The sequence below is a fragment of the Zootermopsis nevadensis genome, unplaced genomic scaffold (genome assembly GCF_977971745.1).
Source record: "Zootermopsis nevadensis isolate Lab colony 2312 unplaced genomic scaffold, Znev_1.0 Znev_ptg000050l, whole genome shotgun sequence".
Taxonomy (NCBI): Eukaryota; Metazoa; Arthropoda; class Insecta; order Blattodea; family Termopsidae; genus Zootermopsis; species Zootermopsis nevadensis.
The window spans coordinates 2,231,857-2,248,347 of NW_028259182.1; the positions used below are offsets into that span (position 1 = coordinate 2,231,857).

At 35.3% G+C, this 16,491-nt stretch overlaps 1 protein-coding gene across 3 annotated transcripts; it reads right to left on the reverse strand.

Annotated features, from left to right (window-relative positions):
• Positions 1-2,825: 2,825 nt before the first annotated feature.
• On the reverse strand, positions 2,826-10,636 carry ETH (Ecdysis triggering hormone). Of its 3 annotated transcripts, none has more exons than XM_022083629.2 (5): positions 10,503-10,636; positions 7,450-7,578; positions 6,439-6,641; positions 5,534-5,630; positions 2,826-4,708 (listed from the first exon to the last, which is right to left on the reverse strand). In XM_022083629.2, the coding sequence occupies exons 2-5, from the start codon at positions 7,505-7,507 to the stop codon at positions 4,509-4,511; spliced, it is 558 nt and encodes a 185-aa protein (XP_021939321.1). In that variant the 5' UTR covers positions 7,508-7,578; positions 10,503-10,636; the 3' UTR covers positions 2,826-4,508. The 3 variants fall into 3 exon arrangements, with proteins under 3 accessions (XP_021939321.1, XP_021939337.1, XP_021939331.1); XM_022083645.2 differs by lacking the exon at positions 10,503-10,636 and adding an exon at positions 10,367-10,483; XM_022083639.2 differs by lacking the exon at positions 10,503-10,636 and adding an exon at positions 8,672-8,884.
• Positions 10,637-16,491: the final 5,855 nt, after the last annotated feature.

The window sequence follows — 16,491 nt, forward strand, 5'->3', positions numbered from 1 at the left end:
TAGCGGTTAGAACGCTGGCCTTGTAATCCTGGGGTCTCGGGTTCGAATTTATAACTTGTGTTGGGCAAGGCCGTGGTCTAGGCAACACGGAGTTTTCCTCCGTGGCATCCCAACAATTACTCCATTCACACACAGAAGAAGGCAATGGCAAACCACTTCTGGATCATCTGCCAAGAACGTATATGAACAGGTCCCAGTCCGAGAAAAGGATGGAAGGATCCTGTTCATATGGACCTGTCGTCAGACAGAACACTAAATAAATAAAATAAAAAAGGTACACTCTATTGACAAAATATTACATTCTTTCATCTATATTGTGATAAAAAAACAGTCAAGATAAATTTGTGCTGCTCTAAAATTACACTAAATTAGATGTCGCTTTTGTAAGTACTCTTATTCTTATTCTTTCGAAAATATTACGTGGTTCCCATTTTTTCGAACCTGGAATTAGAAAAAAACAAAACAATGTCCAGCAATTTAGGGACGACGACATAAAACGATCTGGGAGTGCTGTCACACAACAGCATTTTGTATAATTACTTTCTCATCATCCCTCGAGGGCCTTTCTACAATCACACGTAACATTTTTTACTGCGTCGTTCCTCCTCTCCTTCGACAGCAGCTCCGTGAACAGTTTACAGCATTTAGAAGTCGAATGACAAAGTGAAATTATTTTTCATCTACGCTTACATTTATTGTGTCATACAAAAACAAATTTAAGTACGTTTTTTTTTTGTAATAATGAAGGTTAGAAATGACCAATTATTTACGTCGAAATGAGGGGGCATAACGACTGCCCTGCCCTCTGGCAGTGAGAGCCTGAAAGCCGATTACAGCCACGACATCTTATTGTTAGAAATTGTAACAGAGGGAAATGAAACAATGAACTGTCCATTAAAGTAAAGTTCTGCCTCTAGCTAGTATTTATTGACAGTTAAAAGACATAATGGTAAACAATAAGTCCGATTTATGGTGCTTATAATAATGGTTATATTACTTTTAGCCTGGAATATTAAGAAAACCACAGGTGTCTTTAAAATATAGTAGTTGACTTGTACGTAACCAAATTGTCAAGCAATTACAGAGATTCAATGGTATCATAAATCCTGTCCTTTGTTATTGCACTGTTTAGTTAGCAGAGAATGAAAAGGATTACTGTAGATATAACTACTTATTTAAATTGATAAATTACTCTACTCGCATTGTTCATCATAGTACGTTTGTCACCTGGCATGCAATTTTTTATTTCTACATTATGTTGAATAGCCTAGGAAGAAATCTTACCAAATAATGGTCACCATTCTCAACGTTTCCAGTTTTTTTTATATTAACAACACATCAAATAGTTCCGAGATTCCAACCCAAGGCCTCTGTCTGTAACGTGGATTATGGAACCAATTGACTGAAGACATTGGTAATTAAATTAAAAAAAATTAATATATTTATCAGGGAGAATATTGGAGTCTCAAGGAAGATAGTGGAACTGGCATGAGGAGGTTAGTAATATTTAAACAAATTTTTGCTGACCTGGTAATATATCACGCTTGAAAAATAACAAATGCGTTCAAAAGTTTTGTCAGATAATCTGACAGACAGTGACCACGTGCTGTATTTAAAACTTAGGTGTGAGTATAATTAAATTAAATTAAATTACTTAAGAAATATATTCATTTATTATAAGCATTAATCAATATATTCCGTATGCAGACAGTCTATCAGGTTAAGGGTAGATTCCGGTTGAGTGGTTTTGCGTAGGGTTTCACGCTAATGATTTTTTCGGATTTTATAAAAGATGGAAACATCTTGGCCACTTGAGTGACTATCAGCTTCTCAAGTAAAACTCTTCCCGTGCAGTTAAAACTACTCTGTTCACAGAGCGTATCTACAGAAAAAATATTTTGTTACATAGAGACTAAGCCCTCAAATATCACAAAACAGATAAGCGTGGAAACGAGAAGGAATATTTAAAAGAATTATATGCCCATTCCTAGAATACTTTCTAATCCATAAATTGCAGACAGAAATATTACAAATTCAAATCTGCATTCAAATCTCACAATCCTACTAGACGCCACAGAGTACAGATACATAATAACCGAAATATTGTTTTGTGTTTTTCTTAAATATTCAGGACATCGAAAAATATTAGGTTATAAACCATAAAAAATATTTGTAATTTATGACGTGTACAAAGTAGCTTCATATTAGAAAACTTTCATATATTGAATCCATTGTTGCCAAAAATCAAATTCGGAGTTTTTGCTATTCAAATTTTTCGTAAAACTTTCTTCTAAAGGCGTTAAGTCTACTCGAATATAGTTTGTGTGGGAACAGATATTTTATTCAACTTTCTTAAGGTTATCCAATCGCTTTAACTCTAACCAAATTTCTTCCAAAATTTTCCTTGTTAATTTATCTATAAATAATCTTTTGCTTTAATCATCAAGTTCGCATTCAAGAGAATTTTTTCAATACATTATTTTAATAGAAATAAAATTATTAAATAATATCTAAATCAGAACAGAATAACATAATAAAAGCCGAATGGTATTCGCTTCAGACGTTCCGAACATTCTATAGATGAAATTCAGTTTGTAAGATTTGAGGTTTTTACAGCGGTGAGTATGAAGATTTCTGTCTTCTGGGTTCTGTGTAGTCTGGTAGATGTTTACCAACGTTTCAGAGGTCATACTGCCCCCGTCATCAGGGCGATGACTCAAGCAGCAATGACCTCTGAAACGTCGGTAAACTTCTACCAGACTACACGGCGCTACGTCGGGAAAGACAGTCATCTTCAAATTAATAGATGACAACTGTACATATAATCGTGTGTAAGATTATATTTATTGTGTCTAGCTAGTAACAAATTAGACAAGAACTACTTAAACCTCATTTAATTACAACACTGTGTTCATTAGAACTAGCAGGAAACAATTCTTACAGTTTCGAACAAAAGAATTACCATCACCATTTAAATTTCCCACAACCGTACAGAACAACATACAAGACATGGAATTGTAAGTTGACTTACTTTTTAGTAAGTCATTTCTACTTAAGAACCTCGAAGCTACTTAAATTCTCTAAGTCCTTAGTGCTCTATGCCTGATTAAGTCAGTATACGAAATTGTAGGTGGGCTGTCTCCTTTGGCACATTATTTCAAACGAAATATCGCATCACAACTTAATTTATAAACATTCATAACCTGACATTAAAAAAGTATTTGTGTAATGATTTCCTTGTGGAATTTTGTTTAAGCATAAGACCATTTAAATAAATTCGTTCCTTAAATTTATTGTTAGTTTTAAGTATTTTTGAAATGATCTCATTAGTTATCGAGTAATCAAAACTGAATTATAATTAATTTGTATTAATGAATTTGCAAAACATGTCATATATTTATTCTTAAACTTCGAAATAGTTTTGTATTTTGAACATACAAAATTAGACTAAATTCAAGAAAATTCAGATAGAAATTTGACTGAAATTTATTAAATTTTTCATTCTAAATGTCTGAATTTTGTATTAAAAGTAATTAAAGTTTGGTAAGTCCATTTTATATAAGTACATAGGCTGTGTATAAAATATTAACGATGGTATTTTATATTATATGTACTTAACGTCTGTAGCAAATGACAAAGGAATGCGAAAATCCGTAAAGAGATATGCGAATTTATTTATTATGGTAATTTTAAAATTTGTACAACTTCTATAGGACTATATTAACTCACCTAACCATTCGAAATAAAATGCTGATTCTAAAATCTGCTGGCACAGTTGCAAGAATTAACTATACGTTTAACTATTAACTTATCTGTAATTGGATAAAATTAGCGCTATAATGCAAGTATTGTAAAAGTCTTAAAATGTTAAGTGCTGTGTAAAATACTTACTTTTAACTAACAAATCCCCCGAAATATATTAAATTGACTAGAATATTACACTGTATTTCAGTGTTTGTAAAGTGTTTCTGAATTCAGTTAAGACCAACGAAGGTTTAATAACTCAATTTTAATTCCAGGACTCCGCATTGAATCCTTAAAACTGACATTAATATTTTAGTTTAAACATTTCGGTTGCAAATAACTTTCACTGCCTTTTGATTTCGAAAACGTTTCTCCACATGCTCACATACTTAAAATGGAAATTAAAAGTTCTCTCTATATGCCTAAGTATATATTCGTGATCGACATATTAAACTTCCCTTCTCTTTGACAAAATCTTTCTATGGACGCCACTTTCGTTGCAAAATTTAAATGTTAACTTTCAAAGTAATATAGAAACCCAAACTGTAAATAGTATTTTTTCGTGTCCGGTTCCACCTGACGAGTCTGCTATGGGACTGCGTCAATCTTCTGCCATAAAATGTTAAATTGTATAGCAAATACATTAAGTGATATAAAATATTTTATATAGGTTAGTGTTAATTAATAAGTTAGTAATAAGTTATTATTGGGAATAAACATTCCTCTGCAATATATTCATGAATAAACAGACTGAAATCTTAGTATTAAACTTCGACTTGATTTCGACCCTCATCGATTTCTTTGGTACTGCCGAAACGTCCAGGCGACCTTCGTACAACTTGCTCCACGTCAAAGTCGTCTCTCAGAGGAAAGGTTTCGCTGTTCTTTCGCCAGAGGTCAGGCTTCCACAGTTCAGGTGCTTCTTCCATTGTTTTTTCGACAGAAGTCCATGACAAGGGCTTGCCTGTAAGAAATGCATTCGTCTAACTAAGGAGAGTACTTAAATATGGATTAATTGATTGAACAACTAATGCCTGTTTTTTTTAATATTATCATGTTATGACCAGTAAAAGTGCGACTTTTAAGGTTTGTTCACACATATCATGAGACTTGGGTTTACTGTTACCGGTATGTACAGATAGCTACTCTATCAACACTGAAGATAACAGCTCGAGAAACCGTCCACATTTACGAAATCACACGAGCAGGACACATCTTATGATGAACCCGAGGCCTGAAGCATCTAAAAGCATAGATTGGAGGTTCTTAAGGCAGTTAATATGTAAATAGTTTTATTCTGGTTTGTTTATCTCTGTGATTTTTTTACGTTAGATTACCATCGTTCCACACTGATGATGGAGATGATATGCTCCGCCCGAAACGTCGGTAACCCGATAAAATAACTCGGAGATCATAACCTAGAAGACCATAATCCGCTTCAGTTGTTTTACAGTGTAAAACAGCAAATACTTAAAGACATATACGTTTTAATGCGTTCTAATTACTTCAGGTATAATAAAGTAGACGTTTAACCCAATTATCTGTGTTCTGACTAAGCTATCTGATTTCTAAATAACGAGAGGAGTTATGAACCAGTAATTGTCTGTTCAAAACAGTAATCTTCAGTTTCAAGACTGAACATTCGGAAAATAAGCATTGCTTTTATGTGTATTAGGATTACGCGAATATTTATAGAGCGAAATCGAAGTATGTGTGTGTACTGGGTTTCTATTTAAGTTGGGTCGATGTGCCAATTAAATTGTGTTGATGGCAGAGTTTGGACTGTTACCTTCCTCATGTAGGTAGTAGTTGGACCGCCTCGACGGACCTGGAATTGTGTCGGCGGTTCTGAACCAAGGCCACATGGCCGATTCGCGTCCCGGAGTCTGAAAAAAAAACACCGGAATATTTGCTAGGATTCCAATGTCTTTAAAAACTTTGAAAGGGTGTGGATGAGTGGGTAGGTACCACGTAGTTTACACAAGGGTACAGGCGCTAATTCTTGAAAATGCAAGATATTTTCGGTTCCGTAAAAGGCGGGAAAATGTTTGATCAACCGAGCGATTGTCATATTCTCAATAATTATACAAGCAAATGTAACAAATACGTAAAGATTTACCGATAACAAATTATTTTATATATAATTTAATATAGTACATACCAACATTTTTTTAAAATAGGTTTATAACGGATTGTAATAACGTTCTATTATCGTAAACTTCATATTTTAGCAACAACTGATTTATGTTAATACGTTATATAATTCGGCATTGCATTTAATTATTTATTTTTAAACGTTCTTAATTTTATAACAGATTTTATAAATTATTTTAAATTTTCGTCTAAATCAGATACAGAAGGTAACTCTTTATTTTGTATTCATGGGTTTCGTATTATGTATTAGTAAATACTGATTACGGAATGAATTTTTAAATTTTATTCAGACAAGCATCGTCTTCAAATGATTAACACCTAAATCCACGTCCATGTTACATGCGTGAACTTCACATGAAATCAGTAATCTTAAGAGCGAGTGTCATGCATTTTGTCACACCACAGGGTGAATGCAATTCCAAAGATGCGTTGTTACAAGGATTATTACCGACCTGCACAGATCCCTCGCTTTTTATATATATAAATACGTGTCCGTGAGCTCAGTGCCATCACTTACACACCATAATTCGTGTCACTTACAAGAGGAGACATTTCACGACGTCGTCCAATCCTAGGAATTTCCTTCGACGCCTTCAGGAAGTCGTATTCGCTGCGTCGACCTATTCGAGGCACGCTTTTGGACGATTTCAGAAAGAAGTTGGTTCCTGTTTCGTCCGCCGAGATGATACTAGGGCATGCTGTTAGGACTACAAGTATGGCTGCTACCATTATCAAAGGCAAACCTGGAAATATAAGCACAGGTGAACGAAAGATACAATCCAGAAAATATATTTATCTTCCAAGCCTAACAAACCTTCAGAATTTCACAAAAATATAAAAAAAAATTAGAGAAGAACCGACCTACATTATCAGATTAAAATTATATTAAAACAGCAAACTCACTTCAAAAACTAGAGTTTTTGAGAAACTAACAGTCTCTCAGTTTGTCAAGAAATTCCCAAACTTAGTGTAATTCAGAAGCCTGTGATAGGTCCCTGTTCTGTGCCAGTCCACACTTCGTATTTTTTCCAGATCGATTTTAATATTATCCTCCCATCTGAATATAGGTCTCCAAAGTGGTCTCTATTTTTCAGGTTTTCCGACTAAAACTTTATATGAGTTTCTCATCTGTGACCTGCTTTGCTGTATTTCCCAACATTCTTCTTGATTTGATTACTCTAAGATTATTCAGGGTTGTCAAACTAGGAAACGAGTTCTTCATTTGTTCAATTCGATTTCGATACAGAATCGCTTGAAGTTGTACGGCGTTCTTTGGCTGCGAAGAATTATTCTTGCTAGCATTTTAAGATACGTCGGTGTATTACTGAAGAACGGATGAATTAATTTACTTTATTCAATTTAAAGCAAACATTCGGAACATTAGTACAAAAATTCCCGGTGTGGTGGTCACCGCTTATATTTTATATTCATTTTATCCCGCCTATGAAATAGAAGGATAGTGGCTTAAAACAAAAACAGCAGATACAGCGTCATTAAAAATGCGAAACAAATAATTCTAGTGTTAAAATTTGTGAACATTTCTGTACTTACCAAACGAGAAGCAGTTTGTCGCTATCAGATTCCAATTCTGTTTTGCTGATTTCTTCATTGTGGTTCGATAAATGTCCTTTGTTAATTTGAGTGTTCTGTTCTGTTATGTGCAATGAACCTCCAGGCACGCTACAAAACATAAGACAATGAAATATCAACAGCCAATTCCAGTTTCCACAGCGAGATTCTAAATAAATCAAATTTCGTTTCGCCAAGCCAATTCTATATTGACCATAAAATTTTCTGATGTAATCTTGATAATATCGTAACATTCACTTCGGCACATTTTAACCCGAACTATGTACTTCATATTCAATTAGAATATAAATTACATTTCTATTGTAATTATGCACCAATTTTGTATAAATAACCATTGTACTTGTAATCCTACGCAGACCAACAGAAGACTTCTGGATTTATTGCTTTAAAACCAAATGTTTTCAAGACAGTAATGTATTCGTGTCGCTTACAGTGTTTATATATTTGATATATATCCGTCATTCTAGGCAATTTGCATACACAATAGACGGAATCCTTTTAACGCACACCCGGAATCGAACTCACAGACAAAAATATTATATCACAAAATGACCCCTTTCCTCCATAATAGTTATGACCACAGAAACCTTTTAAAATCACAGAATATTTATATCACCCAAGAAGTTCATATCCGCAATTGTAAAAGAAAGCAGGGACAGGTTTTAAGAAGAAAGTGTATAGAGAGAAAGGACCACAGAACAGAAAAGTCTGAACAGTCAACGAAATGTTCAACAAATTCCTTGCTTTTATGGAATCAGATGTTCACCCCTTTATAACAAAATCATGACATCTGACTGATAGAGGTCACTTCACATTCACACAACATGTTTACGTGCCTAAGATACAATTTAATATTATCCTCGTTTCTACAGATAGGTATTCAAAGCAGTCTCGTATCATGAAGTTTTGTAATGAAAATTTCGTACGCATTTCTTGTTTTCCCACGCTTATTCCTGTAATTTAAATATTTATTTATTTAAATACGTTGACGTCGTTAGATGAAGAAGGTTATTTTCCTACTTATGTATTTATTTAGGTTACAAATGAGTTTGTCTTTCTGAAATCCTTTTATTCTCCTGAGTGCTTAGTTCTCAAATACCTTCTCTCTCTTTTTCCCCTGAAAGTATGAGACTAAATTTGACAACAAAATATCGACAAAATTTTAGGTTATCTTACGACTGACCTGTTTTTATCTTAGTAGTTTAGATACGAGATTAATATGAAGCACAGAGAACAATATTTCTACATCCACTGTTTTTAGAAAACTCGAAATTAATTTTCTTGTGAATCCACGGTTCGCGCACCCTTGTCAAGCCTTCGCTCCGCACAGCTGCCCCGACTGAAGTTCGACGTCAAATGTTTCTACCGATTTGTCTCAGTTTCTGTTTGTGTTGACCGATGATGGTAACACCTCTTAATATACACTCAGACGCCCCTGTGTCGTTCGTCCTTTCTCTCGAGAAAATAACAATAACATAAAACCGTGGGATGCGTGTTAGGGTCAGACCATTGACACAGTCTCGCGAGAAATGATATTCCCTCTCCAGAGGTAAAATATCCCATGGACAGAAGAGTCTATTCCTCGCGATTTTAGATTTCACGTCGCTCGGGCACAGATCAAAAGTTCCTTCCGTAATTGTTTCGTATTGTGTTCATATTATGATGACGAGATGATTCTATATGCAAGAAATCGTGCCACTTCTCTTAATTTTTACTAATTTCGTGTCAAGGATTAGACCGGAAGGCCATTACGAAGTTAATTTCCGTAATGATTTCATCAATTTCTTGGTTGATCTTATTACGTCTTCCTATTTTATTATACAACTTTTCGTTCACATCCGTAAACGTTCGTGCACACACTAGTAATTTTCTTTGATATAATTACAGTTATTTTTCTAACTAACCTACCAACCAAACAAACGAACAAATAACTAGTCATCTAACCGTATGGAATAGAGCTTTTTGAAACGCTGATAGTAGTTAAGTTGGTTAAAAAAATTTCTTGGACTTGCAACTGATTCTGATGTTGAAGATGGCTGTCTTCTGGTTTGTTGAAGTCTGGTAGAAGTTTACCGACGTTCCAGAGGTCTTTGCTGCCAGACTTCAATAACCCAGAAGACATCCACCTTCGGATTCAAATCCTTTTGATTCTGATGTTGTTTATACTATTACATAAACTCACGCCCTATTTTTCAAAAAACAAACATTCTATTATTATTAACAGATTTAGTTCTCCGTGTCGGTAACTGATATCGCCGTATTGCCGATATGAGCTGATTCTTGCCCAGGGTGTACCGATCGAAGACCACTCAAAGCTAAGAGGCAGAACGTGACCCTCTGGGCCCACGCGCCACTAGCCTGGTTCAGAACTCACCCAACTGCGTTTCATTCTACTCCAAAAAGGGGGGGAAAACAACAGTCTCTCTCTTTGCACGGTAACTGCGTATCTACTACGGGATTTGACACTCTCCATATCAGTCTATGTTTGTATTAAATAACCAGCTACACAGTGAAGCTTATAGTGGCTCAGACGAAAATAAATTTCCTCCCCTTGTATGGATCCCACAACCCACCAACATTAAGTATCCTGAGACAGCTTAATCCAATTATAGTTTCAATAAAGATTAATTTTTATATTATTTTCATACTTACACCTAGTTTTCATAAGTCTAAAATAAAGACTTGTAACCTTCCAATTACAAAATTTCGTGTCTTTTTTTTAAAATTTATTGTAGCTGTATAGTGAAATATTCGTCTAAAAATGAAGCAACACGCTATTTTTCTACATTGACAAATTTCTGCCCCGCTCCAAGATAGATAATCACCCCTTATCGGCTGTCCAATACAGCTTAATCAACATAAGCCCAATAGCAGCTACCTTTCCTTGTCTGGAAGCTCCCTCCTATGTTCTTGAGTAATGACTTAACGTAGCTTATCGATTAACCCTCTAATGCTTAATGGTAACTGTATAGCTCGTCTGATGTACAGACTTCTGAAACTCTTGCCGAACTCACCTCAGTTGACTGCAGTCTCTGGCTGGCACCCTATCTGATGACACCACCGGGTGACCTGCCCCTTTATATGCCAACAATATCAGCTGTGACTGTTGTCATGGTGATTTGTATCTCTGCAGACAGATTTACCACAGGGAGCTCAGTCATGGATGCGGGCTGTCAAATCTGTAGCAGTGTAAATAAATAAGCCCGCAGACTCAATATTCGTCTCATGCCTCTTATTTGGTTATTTCAGTTTAGAGAATACTGAACACATTGGTTTGAAACTGGATATTAGGAAATTTAGTGTGGGAGGGAGTCTACACCAAAAGTTGTCAGGCGAATTGGTGCTGTAGTGAATAAGAATGGGATGTTAAAACGTCATAAAACTTAACTATCGATACAAATACCATCGATGTAAATTACAAAATACAGAATAAACGAGATATTATAAATTATTTGCTTTGGTATTTCCTTAAGGTAAACTGAAGATTAGATAGATATGCGGGCATCGATTGTCAATTTTTGTTTACAAGATGATCAGGTTGTTATGTATCCGCATTGAAGCCATATATGAGGGTGCAATGTGACGACGTTATCATACCTTGGAATGAGAAAACACAAAAACATTGTATGTATGTCTAGCGGTTAGAACGCTGGCCTTGTAATACTGGGGTTCGATTCCCGGTGGTGCCCGAATTTATAACTTGTGTTGGGCAAGGCCGTGGTCTAGGCAACACGGAGTTTTCCTCCGTGGCATCCCAACAATTACTCCATTCACACACAGAAGAAGGCAATGGCAAACCACTTCTGGATCATCTGCCAAGAACGTATATGAACAGGTCCCAGTCCGAGAAAAGGATGGAAGGATCCTGTTCATATGGACCTGTCGTCAGACAGAACACTAAAAATAAATAATAATAATAATTCCACAAATTATATGTTTATCTGTTATTGTTTTCCATTTCTTTCATTTTTACATACCCCGGCTGTATACGTTTCAGTAATCGAAAAGGCTGTATCTCCATGACAATTTATTTTGTTGATTTATCGAAGGTGTTTATTGATAATTCAAGTTTTATAATGTTTTAACATCTCATTCGCTGTTTGTTTACCCATATTTGTAAATATTGATTTATTTTACAGAGGCAAAAACAGTGTAATTATAGTTTAAAATCTGTCGTTTAATTTTTATTTAACATGCAACTGATGATGGTGAAATGCCTAAGCGTACAGTGCAGATTTATTGTCACACGTGATGTAAAAATTAAGAGAATAATGTTGTCATAAGTTTTAAAACATCTGTTTTGTCGAACGAAGAAAATTAGTAAATATTCTAAATAGTTAATTACCTAGACGATAAATATGTGAATATAAGGGTTAGTGATAGCAAATGGAGTGTCATTTTATGACTAATTTCTATCCTTATGCACGTTTTAGGACACAACATTAAGCAGTGTGTGGCATTAGAACACATTTGATTTTTTTTTTTTTAGTCCAAAGAGTTCAGTCTTTTATGACTATTAACCATTCAAGGCTTCTATACGGCTATATTCAGCCGGGATTCAGAAGGAGAGGTTTTAGTGAGTGCCGTGATACGTGTTTTATCACCTGCTAGTGTCAATGATCGCATGACGACCACAAGAAATCGTGATAGTTCAGTGAAAGAAGGCCACAAGTGTCTCACCCCACGAAGTATACCAATTCCGCATGAAGAAATGTGCTTTACGTAACTTTTGCGCGCATGACAAGTGGAGCCAGACGTGTTTTAACGTAATGACACAGATATCAAGGAAGAGCTGTAGGTAACAGCTGACAGTATCACGATATGCAGATGCAATGAGTAAGATGTTTCCATGGTACATAAGTTTTACGAATGCAGTTCAACATTATTAGTAGATAAAGATAATTAATGTCATTATGTACTAGAATTAACTTCACATTTTCGAAAGTATTTCTCTAAAATTCACTTTGGCCTCGTAATAAAAGTCCTCTATCATATTCTGCAATTTAAATTTTGTATGTACTTTTTGTTTCCCTTCTCATTTTATTATTCTAGGTTACAATACTATAAAATTATTATGGGAAGAGTGAAAATTATTAAAAAGCTTCTTTACATATTTTTCTCCATTTCCAGCCACTTCACCTCTCTTGGCTCCGTGGATTTCCTTCTGCTCTCAGCCACATTCAAATTTTTCCTTCGTCTGAATGTAAAACAAAGTTTTAAACCTACGTAAAATATTACGTCAGATTATTTTTGTGTATTCTATTGACTGCAAAGAAGACAAGAGAAAAGTTCTGAATTGAAGCAAAATATTATTAAACACATTATAGGACAAGTGAGAATTTTATTCAGATGGACCAGGGAATACCATAACATGATCACATGTTTTCTACAAGAGGCGTGAATTCTGTCCTGTTCGCCTCAGGTCCAGGAGCTTCGAAGCAAAATAACTCATTTTTCTTAATGGCGAAGCTGTATCCGAGACTTAGGACTGGTCAAAGGATAACGTAATTAACATATCTTCGCAGAAAGTGATATTTTCGATCGATTTTAACAAAAATTGGAATGTGTGAACACATTTTTTAGCAAAATTCAACATTATCAAATTTCACAAAAATCTCTTAAGCTCACTGCTTAAATTCGTAGTCGAGACCGTGCCTAAGACGGCGTCTGAAGCATTTAGCAGACATAGAGGAAACAAGAAACGCATACAGAACTTTGGTTTGAAAACCTCGTGAAAGATCACTTAGGAGTATTATTCATTTATTTGGTGGTAATCTGAGCGTACTTTAGAGCAGTGATATTCAACCTGGGATACACGTACCCCTGGGGGTACGCGAAGACATCTTAGGGGGTACGTGAAATTTAAAAAATATTATTATTTTATGATAAACACTGAATAATCAGTAATGTAATTTATTTAATTTATTTTGGATGTAGATTATATACTATGTATAACACGAATTATACACCAACAACTTTGGGGGTACAATGTTGAAGAGAAATTATATCTGGGGGTACGCGAATACATCTTAGGGGATACGTTAAATTTTTAAAAATATATTATTTTATGATAAACACTGAATAATCAGTAATGTAATTTATTTAATTTATTTTAGATGTAGATTATATACTATGTATAACACGAATTATACACCAACAACTTTGGGGGTACGAAGTTGAAGAGAAATTATATATGGGGGTACGCGAATACATCTTAGGGGATACGTTAAATTTTTAAAAATATATTATTTTATGATAAACACTGAATAATCAGTAATGTAATTTATTTAATTTATTTTAGATGTAGATTATATACTATGTATGACTTGAATTATACACCAACAACTTTGGGGGTACAAAGTTGAAGAGAAATTATGTCTGGGGGGTACGCGAACAAAAAAGGTTGAATACCGCTGCTTTAGAGAACTGAGTTGTGAAAATGTGAATTGGATCGACAGGAACACGTCACGGCTCAGTGACTAAATTTATGGAAGACAATCATTTAATTTCGCTTAAGAATGCGGCGAATTGTATGTTTCACGCAAAGGAGATGAAACAGATTTAAACAATAAAATTTTTCTATGAGATGGTAAAGTTGCGTCATATTGTGATATAATAAATATATATTATTTAAATCATGGTCTAATGTAAATCGAATATTTCGATAAAGAACATCATTTAATATTTTAAATTTTAAATGTTAATTATTGTAATATTTTAATATTTAATAAGAATTTATTGTGATTAGACGGACAAGATTTAAATAATATAAAATTTTTCTAGCTAACTTTCCTTATTTTCTACACACATGGAGAATATCACCACGTCCATGTGTCGATCATGAAATCTGCATTTCTCGAGTAACATCTTTCGAATCAGTTGACATAATTTTACGATTCTTATTATAAACATCACTAGGAAAATGTCAGTCAAGAATTACTCGAAAGTTATTCCACTAAAGAACACCCTACCATTTCAAATTGAGGTGGAAACAGATGTTTTGTTTGTTAACGTTATCGCCATGTTTAATGGGGAAAAAAACAACATGTCGGCCTTGAAAATCGTACATTTAGCTTCGAGACAGCTGTCTTCAAAGTTGTACTCAACAAATTTAACATCAAACATCACTAAATCGTATATAAATTAATTTACAGCTCATACCACATTCAGTCCAAACAAGCGACACGCATTTTACGTGATTCTTCTGAGTCTTTCGTAAAACTTTAAACAGTTGTTGGCTCTCGTCAGTTAGTAGTCAAGACAGCTTTAGTTACGAACTACTTTTTTACAGAGGTTGACTGACAGGTGCAAGAGTTTGTTGACTTACCCAGCAAGTCACATACGATCAGGCTACAGGTGATTCAATACGCTGGTCACGTATACAGAGCATCCATCTTCCGACAAACAACAAAAACTCGACACATGCAAATTTGTTCGTCACGAACTGTAGTAACAGCGGTATTATACACTAACAGCATTGTTCGTGTATAACAATCACACCTATATGATTTGCCAGCTTGATCCAGTCAACTGATTCACAGACATTTAATAACGGGTTCTCCTATGACCAAACTCCTTAGCCTGTCTTCCTAATATTACATGTTTTGTGGGTCTAGGCAACACGGAGTTTTCCTCCGGGGGCTTCCCCGGTTTCTCCGTGTCATCCCAACAATTACTCCATTCACACACAGAAGAAGGCAATGGCAAACCACTTCTGGATCATCTGCCAAGAACGTATATGAACAGGTCCCAGTCCGAGAAAAGGATGGAAGGATCCTGTTCATATGGACCTGTCCTCAGACAGAACACTAAATAATAATAAGATGAGGTGGTCTAGCGGTTAGAACGCTGGTCTTGTAATCCTGGGGTCTCGGATTCGATTCCCGGCGGTGCCCGAATTTATAACTTGTGTTGGGCAAGGCCGTGGTCTATGCAACACGGAGTTTTCCTCCAGGGGCTTCCCCGGTTTCTCCGTGGCATCCTAACAATTACTCCATTCACACACAGAAGAAGGCAATGGCAAACCACTTCTGGATCATCTGCCAAGAACGTATATGAAAAGGTCCCAGTCCGAGAAAAGGATGGAAGGATCCTGTTCATATGGACCTGTCGTCAGACAGAACACTAAATAATAAAAAATAAATCAATATTTTGTAAAATGACATTCCTTATACCTTCAGCCCTGAAGGTGGAGACAGTATGTTCCTCAAAACCTCTGATATCCACCAAAAAGATCACATGGTGCTACAAACCAGAAGATCAAACCTGAAATCGCATGTCTGGAAGTGGTTACTTAAAATTCTGGCACGTTAACTAACAGACACGTGAGTGCGTTAGCTTCTAAAATGGTAGAGACGTCGTTTAATATGAACGAAACAAGAAGGCGTCTAAAAAAAGTGTCTTCGAGGAAATGCAGAGAGCAACACGACTCCATATCACCAACTGAGACACCGATTAAACCTTTGAACTCAGCAATATGGAGACAACCAAAGATGAATAATGCCCAGTTCAAACTATCGAGTATCTAAAAGGGAAAGAATACGTCTAATTATATAGGCCATAGCAGTAAATGCTTACGTTACTTATAGTATATACAGTGTGTCCCACAAGCTCCAAGCGTTAGGGAAAGTTGTTACATATCATGTGTTTCCAACCCAAGTTCTGGGATTCTTTGTCTAGGCCAAGCGATTATGGAGCTACACTCTTTGAATTATGGGGAGAATCTTACCACATTGACATTACAACGAACAGGGAATGTTTCCTGACTCACGGGAAGGAAAGTGGAGAAGTGTTTTCTACAGGAAACTCTGGAAACACACCCTCTATCCCTGTCATGTCAAAATGGTAATTTCACCTTAAACACCTGATATTTGAAACGTTTCGCAACAATTTTTCCTTCTTTACATTTGTCCGTAATTTTCTAAATAACCAGAATCTTCTTGTGGCCCTACGAACTTATGGGACACTCTGTATACAGCGTTTCTAAACTATGTTCCGTGAGTA